Consider the following 26,393-nt stretch of genomic DNA (forward strand, 5'->3'; position numbering starts at 1 on the left):
CTACATAAAAATCCATCCCCTGTGAATGTGTGTAGGTGGCTGTGGATGTATGTGATGTTATTCCCCCCCTCCCCGTAGTCTCCCAAATTTCTTCTAAAGCAAAAACACAATCTACTCCTCTATTTTGGCCATCACCATCAGCCTATTGAGGGACTAAGTTGCCAAAATATCAGGGAAAAGTTGAAAACAAAGGCAGAGGATTTCTCTTAATAAAGAGAAGAGTCAATTCTTTGTCAGAGACTGAAACAGAAGAGGGGATAAAGGGTCATGATATCAAGAAGTCTGAGGTATAGAACAGGGAAAAGAAGAAACTCATAAGAAATAGTCTCTGTTTTCCCAGTATAGGATACAGCAAGGTTTTCTGCTAAGAGGGAGATGGGGAAAGTAACATAGGTTTCAGAAGGTAACACAATGTTGTGAACAGCTGCTACAGAGAGGGTGATAATTAGGAAAGAATAAACAGGATTACTGTGTGAGGACTCAGTTAAGTCAGTCAGTCAATCAAGTAGCAGTTATTAAGTGCCTACTATGTTCCAAGCACTATGTATAAAAGAAATACAATCCCTGCTCTCAAGAAGTTCCAATTTTAAGGAGCAGGGTAGAGGGGAAAGACTGAGGGGGAGGGAAAAGAGACAATATAAAAACAGTTATGTACAAACAAGATATCTATGTGTTAAGTTGAAAATAATCTCAGAGAGAAGATGCTAGGATTAAGACTTCTTGCAGAAAGTGGGATTTAATGGAGACTTCATGGAATTCAGTGAAATAAGGGGTAGAGATGAGGAGAGAAAGTGTTTGTGAAAATGCTCAGTCAGGAGATGGTGTGCCTTGTGGAAGGACCAGCAAGGAGGCCAGTGTCACTGAATCACAAAATATGTGGGGTTGGGGAGTAAAATGTAAGAAGACTGCAAAGATAAACAGGGGCCATGTTATGAAGGGCTTTATAAACCAAATAAAATGTTTTTCATTTGATCCTAGAGTCAATAAGAAGCCACTGTAACATATTGAATGGATGGGGGAGTGACATGGTCAGACTTGTGCTTTAGGAAAATCAATTTTACAGCTGAGAGGAGGATGGATTAGAGTAGGGGGAGATTTGTGGCAGGGAAGACCAACCAATCAGCAGATGATCTAATAGTGCAGGCCTGAGGTGATGTGGGCCTGCATCAGTATGGTAAAGGCGTATATGGAAGAGATTTTATGAAGGTAGAAATAATATTTGACAAGGGATTGCATATGGGAGAAGGGAGGGGGGAGGGAGAGAATAAGGAATGGAAGATGACCTAACATGCATTTCAGTGACTGGGAGGGTGGTGGTAGTAACAGGGAGCAAGTACTCATTAAGTTTCCACTCTATGCCAGATACTAAGCTAGGTGCTGGCAATATAAATACAAAGAATAAAACAATCCCTAACCTGGGAGAGCTTATACTATATTTAAAATAAAAGAGAATTTCAAGGGAATATAAGATTAGAAACATAAATTTTCTGTGGATTCATTTGGCAAAGCTGTGACGTCCTGCACCAAGTTAGTAGAATAAGAAAAGGCAGGGTTACCCAGGGTTAGAGTTTCTACGGGAAATAAGCCTAGTATTAGAGTCAAGAGACCAGTAATTGAATCCCATCTCTGACACTTATTAGTTATGTGACACTGTCCAAAATATTTAACCTCTCTGAGCCTCAGTTTCCTCATCTGTAAAATGTTCATAAATATACTTGTACTTCCTACCTCACAGGGCTGTGGAGCAGAAAGTGTTTTGTGAACCTCAATGTACTAGGGGAAAATATGGATGAGATAAATGAAAGTTAGGATAAAAAGGCACGGATGGGCTATGATCTGTAACAGTGAATGGATTGTGGATCTATTGAAGTACATTATGATATTCAGGATCATTGAAGCATTCACTTTGAATGGTTTTCCCAGAAGTAGGGATAGATTTATACAAATTCATCTCTCTCTCCTTGTTCTCTTTGTAACCAGTGTCACACTTCTACAACATGGCAGGCCAGAGTAAGGGCAAAAGCTAGATAGTCCCCACAAGAATCCAAGCTGGGTGACCTTGGCCACACTAGAACTGCTCTATCCCACTGAGCTGTCACCAGGAATAAAGTCATCAGTGACATATCTCAAGTGGGTGTAGAAAGACTTTAGCAGAAACTGGAAAAGTCAAAACAAATACATATTTATCCTCTCCAGAGAGAGTGACTATCAGTCTGCTTTCAGGAAGATATTTAGGAGTTGTGAGCCTTACTTTTTTACTGACTTCTGGAAAATATTGTGCCCATGCCCTAAACATTAACCTTGGGAACAATCCTTCACTTGCCTGGAAGTACTAATTGCATCAGGCTTTTATTTGTTGTGTTTCTGTTGTCGGTGTTGTTTTGGATTAGCAATCACAAGAGTTTGAGGGGTAGGGTGGGAGGGTTGAGGTATATTTGGTCCAAGAGCCTTAACACATTAAATGCTTTTTGTGGGAATGATTTCACTAAATAGCTAAGATAACAAGAATTTTTTAAAATTATATTCTTATTCTATTTCTGATAGTTGTTACTCATGGCAATTATGGAAGGAGTTTTTGCTATTTTTGCTATTATTGTGTTTTTGGAATAACCTTCAGCAATATGTGGCCTGTTTCAATATATAGGTGTTCCACAGAGGATTACTAGAACCTAGAGCACTATGCCATATTGGTGTGGAAAGAAAAAGAAAAATAAAGGTTAACCTTCCCTCTCTAAGAAATATAAATTTTATTTCAGTAAACCAATACAGCAAATTCCTTTTTCAAGGAAGCTTTTGTTGGAAGAAAAAAGCCCAGGTCACAAGAAATTGGTGACCAATAATATGCACAAGGCATCATATCCTTGGTTTGCCAGCTTCAAGGAGAGGGTGACAAAAAATCTTTATTTAGGCTGTTCTGGGTCTTTTGGGTTTAGAACTGTGAGTTCATTAGTACAGGAAACTTCAAGTATGGAAATTCTCTCTACAGTTACAGTTTGATGACTCAATTTACAATCTTAGCATTGCCTTGATCACTGAGCAGTTAAGTCACTTGCCTGAGATTTCATAGCTAGCATATGTCATTGACAAGATCTGAACCCAATTCCTCCTGACTCCAAGATCACCCCTCTCTCCACTGATGCCATACAGCTTGTCAAGGTAGTTCATAATACCAATTTACTCCCACAAAAGCATTGCCAAGAAATTAGATGACAAGAGAAGAAAAGAAAAACAATTGAATCAGAATCACAGTGGTTACGTCACAGAGTGTTGGCTCCGTAATTCAGTAATTCACTTCTCATATAATACTGAGGATTTTAATCATCTGCATTTATGTTTTATCTCTCTATAAGAATGTGTGTTCTGTGAAAATAAGGCCCTGGTTTTATCCAAACTGTACTAGTGGCTAACATATTGTTCTACACACAATGGATATTTCATAACTTTGAGAAGGAGAGGGAAAGAAGGAAGAAAGGAAAGAAGGAGAGATGGTTGGGAGAGGGAGGTAGGAGAGGGAAAGAGAGAGAGGAGAGAGAGGAAAGGGGAAAGATAGACCCTCTGTGATGATCTTGGAAGGAAAAAAATAATCCTAAAAACAGAGATGAAAGCCTAGAAAAAAAAAGAAACAACAGGTCAGGGAGAAAGAAGGGACTGGAGATGAGTCGTCACTTTTACTTATAAGTAATGACATGACTAGTCAATGGCATTTGTAAGAGCAACAGTAAATGATAGCAAATAAATCAGAAGTCAGCCAACATCAGCATCAGACAAACTGTGACTTTCCTAATGACATAGGACAAAACCAGAGCCCTTGAATAAGGCTATATACCGTATGATAGTAATTGATAGGAGGCAAGAAAGTGGCCAACTGAAATGCATTAGTTCTGGGAAAATAACGGAAGTAGAGCTGGAAACGAAGACAGCCAAATGGCTATCAGAGAAAGAGAGAAAACCTTCAATTAGCCATCCCCTCCCCACCCCCAAAAAGGTGAGCAGCTTCAATCCTGGTTCAGCAGCTATTTGCTTAATAGGGTAGCTCTTTCCATCTAGAAACCGAACAATAAAAAATAGCACCCAAACAATTGAACTGGCAGGCAGGCTGCCAGGCCCCTAGTCAGACTAAGAATGCAATCTTCAGTTGGCTTGCTGCCAGAGAAAGAAGCAGCTTTCAGAGGGAAAACAGGAAGAAGTAGAGAAAAAAAAGAGGAGAGAAGAAGGAGAAATAAAGAAATATATGAGTGGTGAAGGAGTGGAAGAGGAATGGAAAGGAATAAGCATTTATACAGCACCTCCCATGTGCCAGACACCGTGCTAAATGCTTTTTACTTTTATAAAAAAATATTTGATTTGAAAGGAAGACCAGGGGTTGTGCTTTCAGGAAATTGCTATTCTGAAGTAGTATTATGCTTAGGACATCAGCTGACAGCTAGGAAAGTATTGAAGGGAATGGACCAAAGAAGAAATACTAGTGAGAAGTGAGACAAAAAAGGCTTTCACACCCAAGAGTGTGAAGATTTTTGTTCTGCTGATAAGCATTTTGGTACACAAAATAGTACATGGTCACTACATACAAACATGTAATTGTTCTTAATTTCTTTAAATGGAGTCTAAAATAAAAACCTTCCTGTGTTCTCACCTTATTTTAACTGTGCCTTTGGGGAGCAAATTTAGTGTTTTGCCTTTTGAAGGGCATTTTTGTGCTTGGATAATCAATCCTTACAGCTCTTTTTTTTTAATTTTCCAGAGGATTCACATGAATGAATAAAGAATGAATGAAAAGCATTTTTAATTAGTTACCATATGCCAGGCACTGTGTTAAACTCTGTGTATACAAATAGAAAAAGCAAGATAGTACTTGTTCTCAAGGAGCTTACATTCAAATTAGGAGAGACAACACATATAGGATGTTAAGGCAATTGATAGTAGGGCAGAAGCCAAGCAAGGTGCCTGGATCTTTAGGACATATCAGTGTTCAGATGGCAATGCCTGGTGAGTTAGAGGGCATATCAGTAACGCAGATGGTGAGACCCAGTGGTCTTTCAACTTACCAATGTAGTCAGTGACTCCCAGTTCAGCTAAGCAATGTGAGCTATGGCCATGATTGATACATGAAAGGTGGGAAGCTGGATCATCCCCCATATCTGGCATCTATTTTAATAGGTTTGCATATAGGACATCTAAAAGCTCATTTTGCTAATGATCTTTTTTTTTTATCAAATCAATTTTTGAAAAAGAAAATTGCCCAAATATTTTTATTATATTTATCAGATTTCCCAAATCTCAAGTGATCTCCCAAAGATGGAAGTATTGGAGAGTATCAGCACCAGACCATATTTCTTTTTTGTTTTTTTTGGAACAGTTTGAATTTTGTGGGTAACCAGAAAGAAAAATCACACAGCTATTCAATCACATTCAAAGATGGCAGGGCTATTGGCTGCTTTTCTTCCAAGTTTCTAAAGAAATTGTTTTGCATGTATTAATTTGAGGTTTAGTTGTTTATTATTATTGTTATTGTTATGTTCATTGAAATGTGTGAAATTAGGAAACTGAATTGTTTTTGTCCTAGATACTAAATTGCCTTTCCTTGGATCATCTGTATGTACATGTGTGCAACTGAATGTGTGTCTTTATGTATTGTAGGATAGAAGTGGCTGAGTCACTGTGAAGTCTTTATAGTTTAATAGGTACAAGAATAAGATAATCAATGTAATCAAATATCCTGATATATACATATATATACATATATTATATATATACATATAAATGTATATGTATATAAACACACATGCATACCATACATTGATTTTCTTATATGTATTACCACTTTTCAGATGCATTTAACAGTAACACTATAATGAGTATAATTTAATATTTCTCTTAGGATTCAGAGATTCTTGTGAAGAACATTGTAGATCTTTTCAAGGACAGAGAACTTTTTGTAGTGAAAAGGGTACCAGACTATGAGACAGAAGACTTAGATTTGTGTTTCAGCTCTACATTTACAAATTGTGCGACCATAGGCAAATCATTCACTCTTTTGGTGGTTCATCTATAAAATAAGTCAGATTTGTTATGAAGAAAATACTGCTGCTAAGTCATTTCCCTTCTCTTGGCTTCAGATAACTGTGATTTAGATTTATAAATTTTTGAACATGTAAATCTAAATAAGTTATCAACTTTTCAAAACAACACCTCTAGAAAGGCAAATTCACAGCAAATGAGTAATTCTGGCATGGATTTTGCTGGGTTGGTATTATTTCCCCCTAGAAGTGGAATGAGGAGAGGAAACACCTAATAATAAAAAAATGCACAAATGCTGCTAGAGTGTGTAATATAGTGAACTAGAATCCTATTTTGGGATTACAATCACACTTCAAAATCACATCTCATTTTTCAATTAAAAATAATCCAACTGTCTATCCTGAAAAGAAGAGTGAAGATGTATATTTATGTTAAGGGTTCAGTAAATTGAGGGACTAGAATCTCATTTTGAACCACAGAAGGTCTGCCTTCATGGACAAGTTTGTGACATTTTAGATGTTGCTACCAGAAACCATTTCTGTTGTCTACGATTTTGCAACTATTGGCAAAAAGAAATGTATTTAGAAGAGTATTGAAAATGATTTCAATTTGGTTGGAGTATTGGATAGGATGTTATTTATAGAACGTCAGGTACATTGTTGTATTTCTCTTGGTATAAATGTCCCCAAGCTCAATGGAACACTCATTAAGGCAAGACTGGGATACTATTACGTAATAAAAAATTCCAATAAAAGATTCAAGTTCTAGACTTTTCAACTTTGACATATGAAATCATGTTTGTCAATTGCGTGAAGTGAGTTGTCTGACTTTTTTTTCTTTATGATTCTGTATATTGTTGACCCAGAGCTACTATCATGCATAGTTCATAGGAAGATGAGTTCAATACAGCCAGACATAGATAGGAAGGCTATCCCCCTATGGTTACTTTGCTTTTGCTGTTTTTTGGTCATGCTGCTGTTTGTAAACAAAGCATAGAGAAATCTCCTTAGAGATTGCATATAGCTATGTTGAGAAAATTGCTTTTTCAGAATAAGAATGATAAGTGCATTATATGTTGTACATAAAGTTTCGTAGTGAGTGTTGCTAAGCCATAAAATGTCCATGAAGGATAGAGTGTGCTTTCAATCCATGACATTAAGTGGCAAATGTGTAAGAGATTGCTAAAGATCCGGAGGTTTTTTGTTTTTCTTTTAATTGTGAAATTATTTTTTAATTGAGCCATAAGCCAAATATTGATATATATATATATATATATATATATGTATGTGTGTGTGTGTATGTATGTGTGTGTATGTGTGTAAGCACTTATGCATATATACATTGTATATATATATGTATGTATATGTATATATTATTAGATAGTTAATCTTCTGGCAGTGGTAAGCTTTTCTCTACTAAAGTAGGCTCATCTTCCCATGGCAGTCTATCTCCAAGTTTTTTTAATACGTTTTTGATCATTCATGTTAATTTGGAATAGAAGTAAATCTGAAAATGATAACAATAATAATATAACACATTAGGGATAGAACTGTATATATAATAATAAAATGTCTTGCTTCCTTTTTTCCCCCTGGTCATTCATTCCTGGTCATAGCAAAACAAAGGTAACCCGGGTAGCTAGGTGGCACAGTGGCCTTGGAGCTCTGACCTTGGGGGACCTAAGTTCAAATCTGGCCTCAGACATCTGACACTTACTATATGTGTGTGACCCTAGGCAAGTCACTTAACCTCAATTGCCTCACCCAAAAGCAAAAAAAAGAAAAGCAAAAGCAAACAAACAAACATAACCCATCTTATCTAAATATGGCAGCTCTTAGAATCGTTCATTTCTTGGCAATCAGAATCCTTGAGATGCAATGGGTAAAGCAGGTAGGGCTCTGGTCTTGAAATCATGAACATCTGGGGTCCAAACCCGCCTCAGGCACTAACTAGCTAGGTGATCCTAGGCAAATGATTAAATCTCTCTGCAACTTGGTTTTCTCATCTCTAAAATGATGACCTCTGAAGCCTCTTAAAACTCTCAATCTATGATCCTATGATACTGATTTTAACTGAGTAATTAATGTACTACTAAAGGGTAAAGATGAGACTAGAAGGAATTTCCAAATATTTTCACCAAAAATTATCAGTAGCAGAGCTGCTCTTAGGGGAAGAAAATAACACCAAAATTTTAGTAAGTTAGCACTTACAGATATACCACTGAAGATATAGCCCCATTTGCAAAATATTCAATCAACAAGCATTTATTAAATGCTTACTGTGTGCTAGGTACAAATGTAGGCCCTAGGAATACAAAGACAAAAAATGAAATTGCCCCTGCTCTCAAGAAGTTTATGTTCTATTGGGGCAGAAACTTATACATATAAAAGTATTTTCAGAATCAACACAAAAATAAAGGATAGTACAGTATGGAGTCCACCAGAATTTGGGGTGGAGGGTCAGAAAAGCCTAAAGCAGAAGGTGGTTCTTGAGCTGGAGAAAACAAGGGCTCTTAAAAGGTGAATGTGAGGAAGAGTGCATTTCAGGCATAGGGGGTCAGTCAGGGCAAAGACATAGAAATAGGAGATAGAGGGCTTCTGTAACAAACGATGTGAGGTTCAATTTGGCTACTCCATAGCTTGTGGGAAAGAGAGTAATAATGTATAATAAAGCTAACAAAAAAAAGGCTGGGGACAGATTTTAAAAGCCAAACAGAGGTGAAAGAGAGAAAAAGAGAGAGAACAAGACAGAGACAGAAAGACACTGACAGAGGGACAGAGACAGAGACAGAAGGAGAGAGAGAGAGAGACAGAGAGAGAGAGAGAAAGACAGAGAGAGACAGAGACAGACAGAGACAGAGGCAGAGACACAGAGACACAGAGAGACAGAGAGAGAGAGAGAGATGTTTCTCCAGTGTATGTATATACATATTATAGAGGTTAGATTTACACTTAAGGGGAAAAAACATGCTATGAAGCACAAGATTTCCACATAGTAACTTCTGCAAGACTGCTATGCAGGCCAAAGAAAAATAAATCTAGCATGTAAATTTTTCATTCAAAAATATTCTTAAAATCATTTAATTTACACACCCATAATTGGCCTCTTTCTCTAATTTTAATATTTGCCTCAATGTACAAGTATTTTGTTTTGTTTTGTTGGGGGGAAGCATATTGTTATGGAAAATACAGGTCCCTTTGGATGACAGCCATAAAACTCACATTGAAACTATCCTTTTTCAAGGTGTCAGATGGCTGCTCAATTGTAAATCCAACTTGAGGACTGCTGTCACAGTCTGAATGATGTCCCTTGTTGAACAGAAGACAGTATTTGGAATTAACATGATTAGATTCTGTGACTTGAGTATTTTACATTGCCTCTAAATCTGCTCATTCAATGGTAGTTTATGAGCAGATATCATTTCATTTTCTTCCTGACAGAAAGCATTTCATGGGTGACTCTGGAACTCCCAGGCCCCTTGCCCTGCTATGTATATTTTATAGCTAAAGCACTTACCTACAGAGAACCTCTATATAATGCTTCAAGTCTTACTGTCAGCAATGGGATAAGCAATGAAGCCTTTGTTTTCTGAATCTTCCTGTCACCATGTTGTCCAGCCAAACGGTTGGCAGCAACTTCGAAATATGATTATCTATCTATAAGTTGATCAAATATCACTTACATCAGTAACATTTTCCCAGCTAAAGGCATATATTTCCTTTATTGCCAAATTTGTTCTTAAATAACCATAATTATCATCCTTTTTTAAGATACCACTAAAATGTGATTAGGTTTATAGTATTATAGAATTATAAATTTCTGTCATGGGGGGATATGAAATAATAGAAATTGATATATTTGATTTATTGATATTTACAATGACACATTTTACTACTGATTTAAGCTTTATAAAGCACTTTCGTCCCAGAGATCTTAGGATGCAGAGAGTATAAGTATTTTCATTCCCATGATTACTAGATGTGAAAGCTGAGGTTCCGAGTAGTTCAGTGACTTGCCTAAGATCATGGAACTATACAATCATAATGCTGTTTTAGCCGAAACAGCCAACTTGATATTTTCTGTACGTAGCATTCCATTTCTATAAACAAAGCAAAGCCAGGAAACCTGAGTTTGAGTCCAGCCTCCGACACATACTAGCTCTGTGACATTCCGCAAATCACTTAAAGGCTTACTGCTATAGGAAACTCAAGACTATAATCACAATCCCTTCCCCCCACCCCCACCCCAAATAAACACATTCTGTGTTTCAGCCAGATTGGGCTACTTGACTTTCTTTTATACAATATTCCATCTCCTCCCTCCATGCTGAATGCTGGATCTAGAATGTTCTCCTTCTGCCTCTTAGATCACCACTCTCCCCTCCAGGTTCCTGATTATTTCATATGTTATTGCTCTCACCTTACCCTCAATATAGCTTCACTACTGACCTTGCAAATGTCTGTATTTACTTCTCTGTGTGCCTCCTGCTTCTCTCTAGGAGAATATAAGTTCCTTGAGGTTAGAAGCAGTTTCATTTTCGTCTTTGGGTCCCTCATCCTTAGCACCATGCCTGGTATGACACTTGTGGGATCAGACTGAATTGAATTAAGTGTCAGAGATGGGATTTAAACCTTCCACCTTCATCTCTTGGCTCTAAATCCTCTGCTTATTTAATATCACCTATGTCACAAACAGAACAACTATTCATCTAGAACCTCTGACCTTTTGCTGTTTCAGATGTGCCTCTGAAAGGAACAAACCATAAGAAAATATTGCTGTCATTATCATCCATAACACAGGAGGAAAAATTGTGGACCTAGCAATTTTTAAAAGCAGTAATGCTTAGTCTTATGTAGTTCCTGAAGAAATTCACATAGGAAATCTGAGAAAGGGCTTCAGAAAATAACCATAACTTTAAATAGGGAGAAAGAGATGATGAAAAAAAAGCATGCAATCGAACTGCTCATGTTTAAGAAAAAGCTATTTCAAGTGTAAACATGCCAAACTTAGTGGAAAAGATATTCTCCTTTATTGTCCATTTATCTTCTGGCAGGATTACACTTTGCTTGAATGAGAGATCTTGCTGGTTATCTAAGGAAACATCTTTGGAAGTACAAGTAGATGTTCCTAGTTAATCCAAAAGGTCATGGACTCTTTTTTTTTCATAGAGACATTTCTAACCACTGCCCTTCTCTTAACTAAAGTCTGTTGGCCTTATAACAAATGAAGTCATTTGAAACTGAAAAAAAAAGCAGTAATCTGTGAATAGGTTTCTATTACTTAGGGCTTCTTCACCTTTGTTTTCTACCACAGACCCCTTTGGTAGTCTAGTAAAGTCTAAAATAATATTTTTTCTTTTCTAATAATAGCTAGCATTTGTATAAAGCTTAAAGGTTTACAAAGTACTTTAAAGATATTATCTCACTTTATCCTCACGAAAAGACTGATGGGCAAGTGCTATTATTATCCCCATATTTTTTTACTTTCATTTGTGTTCTAGATATCCTAAAAATTGGAAACAGCTGAAGTTGCTTTATCTTTAGAGAATAATTTCTGTTTTGAAAAGGTTTGAGAGGTTATTACGATCAGAGAGAGTGTCTAGTTCTCCATTGTATTGGTCACATGACCTCAAAGTCTTATTATCCCCATTAAATATATGAAGAATTTGAAACATGCAGAAGTTATATAACTTGCCTAGGGTCACACAACTAGTAAATGTCTGGCTGAATTTGAACTCAGATCTTCCTGACTCCAGGTCCAGCACTCCATCAACTGTGCCACCTAGTTGTTGATTATTTTTTAATAATTAAAGGTGATGCTGACTTCATTTAGAGGTTCATGAAAATAAAGATGTATTTTTCCCACTCAAGCTTACAGATCCCACAAACTCTATCCATGGACCCTTGAGGATCTTGGACCCCAGGTTAAAAATCTTGTACATTAACCAATGTTTTCCAACTCAAACTATACATCATGTAATAGGTAAATTCTCCTATAGTGGACTATTTTGACAAGAATCAGGACTATTTTGACAAGAATCAGCCACTGGAGATCAGAATCAAAGTTGGGGATATAAGATAACAGAAAGCTTTCTACTGTATCTGCCAAAGAGATTAATCTTTAGAGTAAAGAAGACAGAAGAAGAATAAAAAATTCCAATTAATAGGGAAGTAAAACTGAGCAAAGGGATGCTATTAGAGCGCATAGCTCCTCTTAATGAGATCAGTTCACTAAGCCCAAACTACATACCAGGGTCCTAAAAGAGATCTATTGAATATGATTGCCAAACCATTATCAATGATCTTTGAAAAATCTTGAATAGTAGAGATGGTATAGGGATAAAGGAAGATAAATGTCCCAATGAGAGAGAGAGAGAGAGAGAGAGAGAGAGAGAGAGAGAGAGAGAGAGAGAAAGAGAGAGAGAAGAATTGTATCAGAAATTATAGGGCAAAGAGCTTGACTTTGATTCTTTGATTTCTGAAAAAATTCTAGAACATTTTTGGGAGAGAAGGAAGTGGTTATCACAAAGAGCCAGCATGGCTTCGTCAAGAGTAGGTCATATCAGACAAATCTCATTTCCTATTTTAGGAGCATTACCAGACTAGAATGTCATAAAAATGTCACCTAGATTTCAACAAAAAAACACTTGAAAAAGTCTCTCATAATATCTATGTGAACAAGATGGAGAGATGTCAGTTAGATTCAGAAATTATTAAATGACTGAAACTGAGAAAGTAGTTAATGGGTTAATCAGATGAAAATCTCTACTGCTGTGAAGCTAGCAATCCTTCCTTCACAATGAATGTATGAATAAAAACAAATGTATTAAGTGCTTACAGTGTGTCTATCATTTTGATAAGTGCTGGGGACATTAATACAAAAGAGAAATAGTCCTTGGTCCCAAGGATTTTACATTCTAAGAGAGGAGAAAACACAAATGATTTCCATTAAATTGTGGAAGCCATGCTTAAATTTGAAGGTGATGTTATACTGGGAAAAATACCTAATACGTTGCATGATATAGTCTGTGTACAAAAAATATCTCAGCTTGGATTATATTTTGTTGTTGTACAGTCATTTCAATCATGTCCAACTCTTCCTGACCCCATTTGGGGTTTTCTTGGCAAAGGTACTAGAGTGGTTTTCCATTTCCTTCTCTAGTTCATTTTATAGATGAAGAATAGAGGCAGAAACGGTTAAGTGATTTGCCCAGGGTCACACAGCTAGTAAGTGTCTGAGGCCATATTTGAACTCAGGAAGTTGAGTCTTTTTTACTCCAGGCTGAGTGTTATATCCTCTGCGCCACCTAGTTGCCAAAAAAATTTGGTCATTTTAGTAGCCATAAATGTAAAGTCTTGTAACTGTATTTAACCTTACAAGTACAAATCGGGAGGAGAGGGAGGGGTGACATGGGTAGGCAGCAGATGACTGAAAAAAAAATTTGTAGATTTAATTGAAAACAATATGATTCAACAGTGTATGCAGTCAAGAAAGTAAATGGCATTTTGGTAGGAAAATTCTTAGTATCCAAGATAAAAGACAATGTTTATAACACTGAAGAACTAAAGAGCCCATAGATAAGGGTGCTTAGGATGGTGAAAGATTTTGAGACCTTTCCTTATGAATATTGGTTGAAAGAATTAGGGATTTTTATTCTATAGAGTAGAAGATTTAGGAATGACAATCATTATTTTCAGGTTTATGAAGATCTTAAAAAATATCTGGATGACATAAATACTGTAGGGTATGTTACAGTAGGGATTCTTGGTCAAGTATGGATTGGACTATATGACTTGTTAGTGCCTTCACTGATAAGTGTGATATAAGGAATTTGTGGATGTTGTGATACAACCTTCCTATAAACTCACTATATTGGTTAAAAAACTAGTCACAAAAAAAGCAATACCACACTATTGAAAACTATACTGGGAATGAAAACTTGATTGGAAAATTCAAACTGTTATTAATCACAAGGATGTGTTAGATTTATTTAGTATCTTTCTTCTAAATCTCCATGTATCAGAGAAGTGGGATGCAGTACCTTGAATTGTTCTCAGAAAGAAAATAACACTCTGATGCAACTCCCAAATCCCACACTAATGTGCATCACTTCACTTCAATTCAATAATTATTCCATAAGTTCATGATACTATGTATTAGTAATACAAAGGCAACCCAGCCCTCAGGGACCTTACATTCTGCTGCATTGATACTACACAGATAACAGGCAAAGTGATTTCAGAAGACACTAACTCCTGAGGAAGGAGTCCTCTTGGAGGAGATATCACATGAGCCGAGCCTTCCAGGAACCTAGAGAATCTAAAAGATTGAACTGAGGAAAGTGCATTCCAGGAATGGTGTACAGCTTATGCAAAAGCATGGAGAAAGGAGATAGAATGTCAAGTTTGGGAAATAGCTAATAGGTTAGTTTGGTTTGAATATAGAGTAAATTAAGTAGAGTAATATGAAATGGTGGGAAAGGTAGAAAAGAACCAGATTGTGAAAGGGGCCAGGTAACACATTCATTATATGGCAATAATATAATCCAATATTAAGGCCACTCAGAAAGAAAAATGTATAAATGACTCTTTGGGACTAAAGAAGCCATCTTTTTTAATTGAGACCCTCAGATGGAAGAAGCAAAAAGAATGTCTGCTTCTATCAAATCTTTGTGCTACCATCTCCATGTTATTTTAACTGAACCATGATCAGTTCACTTTAAATTTCAGCCTTACTTTGGAAAAGTCAGATAATTATGAAATCTGGGTGAGATGCAGTAGTAGTATAAATTTGAGAGCTATCAGCTTACTAATGACAGCCTAAGCCTAAATTGGCTTCCAGTCTCCTTGAGATTTTTCAGATAGAATACAAGATGAGAGAGAGACAGAAAAAAGAGGAATTATGGTGCTCAAATAAGACAGCCTTCTAGGAAAGTGTCTGCCCTCTGAGAACTTAGTTCAGCCCCTCCTGCCTGTCACTCTAGGAATGATTTAGATATGTGCCAAGGAAACTTGCAAGTGAGAAAATTTCCAAAGTACTGACGGTCCCCAACTCAGTAATGAGTTGTCTCCAGTGTTCATCGTCAGCTTTGGTAGTTTGGAAATTGGAATGCATATCCCTTGGGAAAGAAAGTTCTAAGAGTAGAATCAGTTCCCAGACTAGACCGCAAGTCTACTTCACACAGAACATAGTGAAACAAAATCATAGAAATAGCCTAAATTCTAGGTCCTGGGAACTGTGACCTATGTGTTTTCATCTTTTTCTCTTAAGTAGAGGACTGGCCTTTCGCAAAATTTAGAAACAGGCAAAGTTTTTTCTTTGGCCCCTCCTCCCTTTCCTTTCAGGACCCTTTGTAATCTCCCATGACTTTGTCTTTATGCTTTAGGTGCCCACCATATTTTCATTACACCCTCTAAGCCAGCCAGTTTACCTCCCAAAGTGTTCAACGATAGCTACCTTTCCTCTCTCCAGTCTCCCAACAAAATTTCTATTTTCTTAATGTAGCTGATCTCAGTTGGTCTTAGAAGGTTCTAAAAGGTTTGTTGTTTTTTTTTGTTGTTTGTTTTTTGTTTTTTTACTATGTTTTATTGCAGATTTCTTGTATTGGGCTGAGGAGGTTCAGGGTAGGGCAACAGAATGTCATAATTTATGTATATATGAGTCATTTCTAAATCAGAAACATTAACTATATTGTCTAAGAGCCCTAAAGACAACTCCATATATTGGTTTCTATGAAAAATTCGTGAAAATCAAAGTAATGAATATTATGTAGGTTAAAAATACTTCAACAATCTCTCATTTCATCTATGTGAGTTCATCCTTTACAATGCGGATCTCTGTCTCTCTCTGAGTATATGCTCTTTGAGAGCTCATCTAAGCAAAAAAAAAAAATGTATCATCTTGTAGCCAAGTCTATTAATAAGCCTTCCCAAATTAACTGACCTGGCCCTAGGACTACAGGAATACAGTGTATCAAATAACCCATAATCAAAACATCTTCATTTTGGTACGAATTGCCAGTTAGCAATATTCTGGCTTAGTCATTGAAAATTAATCAATTAATAAGCAAGTATTTATTAAGAGCTTACTATGGCCTAGACACTGTACTTAGCACTGGTGAGTCAAAGAAAAAGCAAAAAAAAAAAAGAGAGAGATTTTCTACCCTCAAGTAGCTTAGATTCTAACAGGTAAGAACCTATATACATAAAAATATATTTGAGATACAAAGTAGGTGGAAGGTAACCTTAGAAGAAAAGGTTCTGGCAGCCCAGAAAAGGCCTCCTACAGAAGGTACCATTTGAGTAGAGTGCAAAAGCAGGCCAGGGATTTTAAGAAATGGAAGTGAGGCGGAAGAGTATATTAGACATGCAGAACAGACAGTAGGAAGGCACAGAGATGAGAGAAATGGACTTTCAAGTAGAACAACAAGTAGTTCGATATGGCTGGACTATAGAGTACCATGGAGCAGCTGCAAGGTTTTGAAAAGCTTTGAATGCCAAACAGAGGAGTTTATATCTTATCGTGGAGGTAATGGGAAGCCACTGAAGTTTACTGTGATGACATGGTTTGACTTGCACTTCAGGAAAATCACTTTGGTAGCTATGTGGAGAGTGGGTTAGAGTGATAATAAGAAATCTTGGTCTTTGCCACAATGAGGCATCAGAAGATCTTCTTGGCAGTAGCCTGATATATCCCCAGAGAAATTTGTTCTAAAGGTAGCACTAAAGTGAGTTCTCTACAACTTTTTAATTTCCTAGAGTGGTCTTCAGAGAAATGCCCTAAGTAGAATTAATTTTCTGACAATCTAAGACTTCCCCTTGAAAGAGAACCTTCCTTTAGTCTAAATGAAATCCCTCATGCTATGACTCATGGGGTTAATTTTTTCCAGAAACTATTCAGTGTTCATGTTTTATTGAATGAAATAATTCACATTTTCTATAATTATCCCTGATGATGAGGCTAGGAAGGTTTCCTTCATAGTGAGACAGTCAGAAATTTTAGTTGCAAACTGAAGTCTCTGCCAAGTCTTTACTAGAAGTGCAAAAAGTGCTTGACTTTTAGCCAGAGGCCTGTGTTGAAATTCCATTTCTTCCATTTACCCCATGTGAGACATTGGGCAAATCACTTCCCCTCCTTTTTCTGGTCTCAAATATCCTCATCTGCAAAATTGTGAGGTGGGACTAAATTGCTTCAAAAGTCCCTTACAGCTATTCTGAGAAATCTGAGGAACAAGGTTGTTCTCTACTCTGCCTAATCATTTTTTTGACTTAGTTATAATAAAAGGCAGAGAACAGCTTTGCACATGACAATAAGTAGGATTGTTTTATCTGGCATCCAAAAAGCAATGAAAACACAAGATGCCATCATTCTGAAATGTACCACACTTGCTCATGGTAAACTGAGATTTAGCTCCTTGAAAACTGGGCAGTACAAAGCAGATTTTTGCCTGGTATTTGTGTATATTGAATGTGACATAGAACACCTGTGACACAGGTTGATTGGATTTACAGGGAACCATCATTGATTTATCTAACATTATTCAAGCAGATATTAATGCAAAAATATCCACCTAGTGTTTTGCATTGTTGATATAATGTTACAATGTTTCTCAGAAAATCCAAGCTATCTGCTACTTCAATATTGCTTCTCCAATGTGATTCTGTTATAAATCTAACATCCTCATTGTACTCAGTAAAGCACCTGCTTTTTAGGGGAAATGATTTTTGGTAGTGGTTGACCTTAATGTATTTGGGACTCAAAAATGCATAAGTTGAACACTTGTAAGTGAGGAAAAATCTTGGGGAGGTGTTGCTCAAAGGAACAGACAACTTAATGACTAACAGCAGATAAATAAAATATGCAAAGAAGGCTTTTAAACAATAAAGGCTGCAATGCCAATTTAAGAACAATAACATAAATTATAAGCAGATTTGTTCAAATTGTTTGAGTTAATTCGAGGGGCTTGTGTGTGTGTGTGTATGAGTGTGTGTGTGTGGGTGGGTGGGTGTGTACATGCTATTTGAATTAAGTTAATTGGATACAGTTATTATTGAATGGGTTGATGCAGTAAGTTTATTAGCAAGGAAGACAGCTGTACCATATACATTCAGGATGTTTCTAACTCCAGGTCCAAAGGGGTCTAGAATTCCACCAACAGAGAGATTCATTCCTTAGGCATACCTGTCCCTGTAAGCTAACTAGCCCTCGGAAGGGTTAACTGTACAAATACATATTTCACTGGCCTAGTGAATTTCAAATGGTAAATGACTGGTAACTCTTTCTCATGACTATCCTTTGCTTACAGGTTGTATATAAAAATAATGATGTCAGGTTGGAATTATCTCGGCTTGCCAAACAAGGAGATCCTAAGATGAAGATACATGGAGTAGTGGCGTTTAAATGTGAGAATGTCGCAACATTGGACCCAATCACCTTTGAGACACCAGAGTCTTTCATCTCTCTCCCAAAATGGAACGCCAAGAAAACAGGCTCCATATCATTTGACTTCCGCACCACAGAACCTAATGGGCTTATCCTCTTTAGCCACGGCAAGCCAAGACACCAAAAGGATGCCAAAAACCCCCAAATGGTAAAAGTTGACTTCTTTGCTATTGAAATGCTGGATGGCCATCTCTACCTATTGTTGGATATGGGATCAGGTACTATCAAAATAAAAGCTTTGCAAAAGAAGGTGAATGATGGAGAATGGTATCATGTGGACTTTCAGAGAGATGGACGGTCAGGTAATTTTCTAATTTTTTCATACTCTTTGTTGTGCTTCCCTTTTACTAAGAATTAAAACAAGGAGATATTGAGGATTTCTTGTATTTATAACTTTAGGGTAAAAAATTTCCATTAATATTCAGGCTATAACATGATTGAAAGAATCAGGAGTTTCTTCATCATCCTGTTTGGGTACCAAACCCAAAGTGAACATTTTCTAAAGCCTTCTTTTTTACTGAACACTCCTTTTGCATAATCAGGGACTACATATTAGAAGAATATTTATCTCAACTTTTTTTTTTTTGCAGAACTGAGAGTCCCTTAGCTGCTGATTATTACTTACATTATTTCATTTTGAAGTAGCTGAAATAGCATCTTGCGAAGAAGATAAAAATAAAATTGCCCAGAGATTGTCACCCCTGTGATACAGTAAACATTTTGACCAAAGTTGCCTTTAGGCATAGACTGATTGAATGGCAACTGTGCCATGTGATTTACAAGGCCCTAAAAAGGTGTCAAAGTACTTACTGATGTGTGGTCCTATGCTATTTTCATTTAATTTGATAATTGTAGACTTGCTAAACCAATTAAATGAGAAAATGGCTTCCCTCCCCCACCAAAAAAAAAGTGTTTTAAGACTTGATACCATTATCAAGAAGCATTCCGTTAACCAGACAATTGCCAGATTTCCATTTTGTGCTTTATGGTCTCAGGCGATGAGTTATATTGTCCTAGAGTCTAAGAAGACTATGTCTATTTTTTTTTAAATGAACCAGGTTTTCCACAAATAGTCTTTTCTCCTGTTTTCAATGGTTATTCAATCAATCCAGAATCTACTAAGTACCTAGTATATGCTTAGCACTATGCCATCAAGAACTTTACATTCTCCTAGGGTGAATACAATGTGTGTGGGTTTACACTAATAAACAGATGAAGCAGAGAATACCTCTTGGATAAAGTAGCACTTGGGTTGAGTCTTGAAGGGAACTGTGGCTTCCAAGAGAGAGAAGTGAGGAGGGAGAGCATCGAGGTGAAAGTCACATGGAGAAGATACTTAAATTGTTATACCACCTGTATACTAGTCCACTTGGTTTCCATTGACATAGCTGACATTTTGGAGATGACTGGAGAACCTCCCAAAATGTCCCTCTCATCCAAGGCTGAAGGTTTCTGAAATTTCAAAGATTTAGTTTTTGTTTTTGTTTTTGAAGTTCCTATTCCTGTGGTTGATTTTTAAAACTAAATGTTCCTAGGAGGAGCAAGTCATTGAACTCATTCAGAGCAAGGTATTAATGACTTTGGATTTCAGAGCTCTAATCCACTTTCTTCCTGAAAGGTGCTACGGATCACTGATTAAGAAAGGGATAGGAAACCAGGTTTCAGGAGTTTGAGGAAAATTGCAAAGACAAGGAGGCTGTGAGGTAGAATACAAAACTTTTCTTTTTTTTTTCCCTCAGAGCCCATCTTGATTATTCCACTATAAATGGTCTGAGCCATACCTGGAGAAATGGTCTTGATGAGAGTTTCATTAAGTTTCAGAAGCCAAGACCTTTGCCCTTCCAAAGCCTCAGCCTCGAGATCTTGAATAAGATCTGAATAGATGCGCCTTCTTCCATAGCCCTAAAAAGAACCAGGCTCCAGTTTGTTTATCAGTCCAGAAAAAACCTTAAACTTTTAGAAACTCCCTTTATTTCCCTTTGAAAGCTCTCTTTATCTCCCTTTGAAAGCAAACTTCTACCTTCCAGTTCCCTTCATTATCTATTCCCATTGTCTGTTCAATCTCTCAGACCTTCCAATTGGAATTCTTACCTAGACTCTTTTTCCCAACCACCTCCCCCCATCAACTGGCCTTTCATTGTGGCTACACCCAATCTCCCCTCCATTGTTTTACCTTCCTATGGCCCCTGGACATTTCCCACCCTTAATCCTAGCTAGGCTAATTACTAGCCACTCCCATCCAGATCTCCCTAGGCCCTTTCTCCCATCACCCCAAACTACTTGGCCACTCCTAGATCCCTCCCACAGTTTTTTACTGTATTTAAGATCCACCTTTGCCCCCATTCAGAGGCTGAACTGTTCTCACACCTAGAGGCTGAGGCTCTCATGCCCTCTTGTCCTTACTGGCGTCACCTGACCTCCCCCATTCAGAGGCTAAACTTTTCTCATGCCCTTGGAGGGCACTCTTGGAGATAGACTGCCATGTGAGGATGAGCCTACTTTAGTAGAGAAAAGCTTACCACTGCCAGAAGATTAACTACCTGGTAATATATACATACACACATATACATATATGCACAATGTGTATATGCATAAGTGCTTACACACACACACACACACACACACACATATATATATGTATATATATATAAAATATTTGACTTATGGCTGATGTCACCTGGCTTAAGATCCACCTTAGCCCCCATTTAGATGCTGAGAACCTCTCACACCTAGAGGCTGAGACTTTCATGCCCTTACAGGTGTCACTGATGTTTGGGTTCCTTGGGAGTCTGGCCTATATGCTTTATCTTTAATAAACTATTTCTCTGGCTGGAAGAAGATTTGGGTTGAATTCATTCAGGCAGACCTGGTGCCACGATCTTGGGATGCCTCTGTGTATCTAGGAGCACCCCAAAACCTCTAAACCTCTTCAGTCTCAACAAAGTAAAAATCTCAATGGTATCCAACTAGCCAAAATATGAATTTTGGCAAGGAAGGTCACTATTCAATCTATGCTTGAGCACTAGAAGCATTGATTTTAAAATACTCAACTTTAGAAATGTTAATTAATGGCATTTGGTTCAGATATTGTGTTCAAGCTAGTGGCATGGTAAATCAGCATTAATGTGAAAAATATTTGCCTAGATTTTATAAAGAGTAGAGTCAAAAAGTGATTACCTTTTGCTCCTTAAAATATATATAGTGAATAACAATCTCAACTAATCATAATAAAACCATAATTCCTTTTTATATCAAGGGTGTTCTTGTGGGCACAAGTGACTTATTCTAGTGGTTCTTTTCACCAAACCTCCCAAAACAGAATTACCTCCTTGATTTACATTCACTTTGAGGGCATATTATTTAGTAACATATAAGTTAATAACAATCCACCCTCCCTTATATTTCTCAAATTTTCTTTTGGTTTGAGGGCTGGCTTTTTTTTTTTGCAATCTTTTCTTTCATTTCTTTCATGCCCCACCCCTCCCATTACCACATGAATTAAATCACCTTCTTATTAGGGTTTGCCTAATTGAAATAATAGTTTCTTTTTTTATCCATTGTCTTAAATACATCATGGAGGGAAATTTCAGAGATGGGAGCTAAATAAGATCTTAGCAGATATATAATTTAGTAACCACACTCTAAGAAGTTGCCTGAGGCACTGATAAGATAAAGACCTTTCCCAGGTCAGGTACCTAGTGAATATCAGGGGTAAAATTTTAACCCAGGCCTTCCTGATTCTAAGCACAGCACTTTCTCTATACCAAGATGACTATTTTTTTAAAATTCTGAACATAAACTTCAAGAAGGAGCATTTACATGCAGAGAACATAACATAAACGTAGAATTTTATATGAAATTGAACCTACCTCTTACTTTTTTTTTTATCAAGTAAATAATACATGGGTAGCTGAGTGGCACAGTGGATACAGTGCCAGGCCTTGAGTCAGGAAGATTCATGTTCCTGAGTTCAAATCTGGCTTCAGACTCTTGATAACTATGTGACTCTGGGCAAGGCCCTTAACTTAATTTGCCTCAATTTCCTCATCTGTAAAATGAGCTGGAGAAGGAAATGCAAAATCACTCCAGTATTCTTGCCCAGAAAACCCTAAATGGGGTCACAAAGAGTCAGACACAAATGAAACAATTAAACAACATATTCTACACATTACTTTCAATACTTGTTTGTGTTTTCTTTTGAACTTCCTCTCTCTTCAACGCATTTTTTAAATGTTGCAGGGACCCACTTTTTTTCTTTTTGGAATCTCTGTTGCCAAGCTGACCTCACTTAACTTTGCCCCCTTCCAATGAAAAACTGAGACGAAATAGTGAAGAGGTCTAGAGGTTTTGGGGTGCTCGAACAGACCCCAAGACTGTGGTGCCGGACCCTGCCTGAAAGAATTCAACTCAAATCTTCTTCTAGCTAAAGAAAAAAGTTTATTAGAGATAAAACATATAGTCCAGACTCCTAAGGAACCCAAACATTAGTAACACCCTTAGGGACAAGTGGGCATGAGAGTCTCAGCCTTTTGGGCATGAGAAAATCTCAGCATCTGAATGGGGGCCAGGTGGATCTTAAATACACTAAAGTAACTTTGGGTGTCCAGAGGAGGGGGCTGGGAAAAGGGTCTAGATGAGAATTCCGATCGGAAGGTCTGAGAGATTGAATAAACAATGGGAATAGATAATGAAGGGAACTGGAAGGTAGAAGTTTGCTTTCAAAGGGAGATAAAGAGAGTAGATCAGGAACCTAAAAGTTTAAGGTTTTTCTGGTACCCATAGACAAATGGGAGCCAGGTTCTTTTTAGGGCTAGGGTCAAAGGTGCATCTGAATAAGATCAAAAGGTAAGGCTAAGGCTTTCAAAGGGAAATAAAGACAGTCTATAAGGAATCTAAAAGTTTAAGAGTGTTCTGGGAATCATAGACAAATGGGAGTCAGGTTCTTTTTAGGGCTAGGGAGGAAGGCACATCTGAATAAGATCAAAAAGTAAGGCTAAAGCTTTCAAACGGAAATAAGGAGCTGGGGCCTGTAGAACCAGATTCCCTTTGGGTCAAGGGGTGAGGATCTCGACTTGGGCCAAAACCCCCGTCAGTAGGAGATGGGGTGGGGGGATTGTAACAAGTAAAGTTAAGTGAAACAGAACCATACAGTATTCATCTCCAAAAATATGTGTGTCTGGACTTTGTATCCATGACCTCTCCCTCTGTAGATAGATAAATACATGTCATCTTTGCTCATCTGGATACATGCTTGGTCGTTATATTGATTAGAGCTAAGTCTTTCAAAGTTATTTTATGTTTATTATGTTCCTAGTTCTGTTCATTTCACTCTGCATCAGTTTGTATTAGCCAGGATTCTAAGATCACCTTTTTTTTTGTGTGTGTTATTTCTTATGGTGCAAAATGCTCCATTACATTCATAAGCCGCAATTTTTTCAGCCATTCTCCCACTCTTTAAGAAGTAATCTAAGGAACCCTCTTAAATTCTAGTTTCTTTTAAAAAAAAATATTTCTTCCTCCTTTTAATTCCCACTTCAGTATATCAAATTTTGTTATGCTTATGACTATGCTCTTCCCACATTATTCTCCCCATTAAGTCTCCCAACTCCTCCTTATTTCCCCATTGATTTTGATTTATTTCCATACCAAACTGTGTGCATGTATGTAATACTGCTTTGCTTGTTTCAGTTAAGAATGAGTTTCATCTGAAGCCCTCTTTCTTCACCCCTTATTCTATGTTCATATGATCTTTTTATATACTCCAATCATAACAGATAATACAGTTCTATCCAATTGCTCAAAAAATTTACTTTTCTAGGTTTCTCTGAATTTTGGGGTTTGTATTTCAAAGTTCCTACTTAGTTTGGGTTTTTCATCAGAAAGTCTTTTCTTCCATTAAAGGAGTATTCCTCCCCACTCCCAGCTCCCAGTAGTATTAGACTCATTTTTGCAATAGAAGTCATTCGATTATATCGAAGCATAATTTTTTTAATCCTTTTGGCTTCTCTAGAAATATTAAGAAATATTAAATCACTAAACTCTTTCTAGATTTTTCCCTTTAGGAAAATGGGAACTACAAATGTAAAGGCTTTCCTTTGAGATGATATAAGTAAGATGTACAAATTTAATTCTTGTCAGATAAGATGATTGTATCCCATCATTTGGAATGATTAGTGTTATGACCCAGATAAGGTCCATGTCAATCCTCTTTTGAAATTCAGGAAGGAACACCTGATAGGAAATGACTCAGGAAGGAACTGGTCACTATTTTGGAGTGTTTCTGGGTTGTTGTTGTTTTTGTTTGTTTGTTTGTTTACTACAGTATAAGTTTTTCCTTTTTCATTAAATGTTGTCTCAAATTGTGTTAGGGCAGATTCATGTTAGAAAACATAAGAGTATTCTGCCAATTTAGAGATTTCTCTCTCCTCTCCAAGCTAGAAATAGTTCAGATTTTATATTGTTTCTGCCAGACTTGAACCTAAATTGCAGAGTTTGTTATTAATATTGTTCTTTTTCTTTAACAGTTGCAAACTTTTTGGAACATAATATTCCAAGATTTCCTTTTTTTCTAATAGTTGAAACTTCCAGGCCTTGTGTAATTCTTGACTGACATTCGGTAGTACTTGCATGTTTTGTTTTGGGTTTGTTTTTTTTTTTTGGATGCTTGCAGTATTATTTGTTGACATGTGAATTCTGGATTTTGGACATTATGTTCCTGGGACTTTTTCATGTGCTCTCCCTTTCAGGAAATGATTGGTTGAGTCTTTCCATTTACCCTTTGACCTTGGTTCTTGCTGATCTGGGTCATTTTCATTAGTCTATATTTTACTTTTTTTTCAATTTTTTCTGATATTTCTTTCTGTCTCATGGAGCTACTGATTTCTGATTGGCCTAGTGTAATTTTCAGAGTGCATTTCTTGGATAAGGTTTACTACTTTCTCTTATAAGGTAATCATACTTTTTCCAATTCTTTCTTTAAAACTTTTATTTCTTTTTTTCTTTTTTCATCTCACCTAATTTCTTCTAGATGTTCATTTAGACCTTGTGGAAAATACATTTTTCTCCTGTGGGTTTTTGTTTGTTGTTGTTATGACGTTTTTAGTATCTTCATTTGTAAATGGTAATGGTCAGTATGTTGTTTTATTCACACATATTTCCATTTTGGTTATCTCCTTTCATAAATGGTAGTGATCAGTATTTTATTTTATTTTCTCATATCTTCAACTGTAGTTCTTGAAGTGAGGCTTTGTAACAGGGGCAGACATTTCCCCCTGCTATGATCTTAAGTGGAGGGGCTAGCCCTACTTGCTCTTATCCTTGATCCTTTGGGTTCTTGCACTAAACTCCAATTTCTGGAATTAGTTTTCCTTGAGTCTTTGAGGTTCATAGTGCTGGAAGTTCAGAGCCCCCTCTGGAGTTTCAGCACAGAGTTTCAGGGAATCACATGTGGCCTGCTAGGTCCTCAGGTACAGCCTTTTGACTGAATCCAAACTTCATAAAGCAAATCCTTAAAGGGATTGTCAAAAGGTCACACCCGAGGATCTAGAGGGCCACATGTGGCCTCAAGGCCACAGGTTCCCCACCCCTGGCCTAGACTTCTCTCATCTGATCACTGATGTCTGAGGGTTATTGTACCATACTGAGTTACATCATACTGGCGGTCACCACTTTTGTTGCTGTGGCACTACCTGCTACCGCTTCCCAAGGCTTTCAAGATCTTTTCCCTGGGGCTCTCTGATCACTCTAGGTCTTTCTCAAGGCATACCACTACCTTGCTGTTTCCAGACACAGAATCTAGCAGGCTACATCTGACCAATCTCTAGTCACTCTGGCATTTGTTTTCCTGGAAGAATCCCTTTACCTATTGCCTGTGGTTTCTGGCTGGTGTGTGTGTGTGTGTGTGTGTGTGTGTGTGTGTGTGTGTGTGTGTGTGT

At 37.2% G+C, this 26,393-nt stretch overlaps 1 protein-coding gene across 21 annotated transcripts in view; it reads left to right on the top strand.

Annotated features, from left to right (window-relative positions):
- Positions 1-26,393, top strand: part of NRXN1 (neurexin 1) — a 1,385,770-nt gene that overhangs the window by 552,720 nt on the left and 806,657 nt on the right. For all 21 annotated transcript variants that reach the window (XM_027865387.1, XM_027865388.1, XM_027865392.1 and 18 more), the window contains one exon: positions 18,323-18,761. In XM_027865387.1, the coding sequence (XP_027721188.1) occupies positions 18,323-18,761 (439 nt within the window). The remainder of the gene's footprint in view (positions 1-18,322; positions 18,762-26,393) is intronic.

The sequence above is a fragment of the Vombatus ursinus genome, unplaced genomic scaffold (assembly GCF_900497805.2).
Source record: "Vombatus ursinus unplaced genomic scaffold, bare-nosed wombat genome assembly UNPS02014778.1, whole genome shotgun sequence".
NCBI classification, from domain to species: domain Eukaryota; kingdom Metazoa; phylum Chordata; class Mammalia; order Diprotodontia; family Vombatidae; genus Vombatus; species Vombatus ursinus.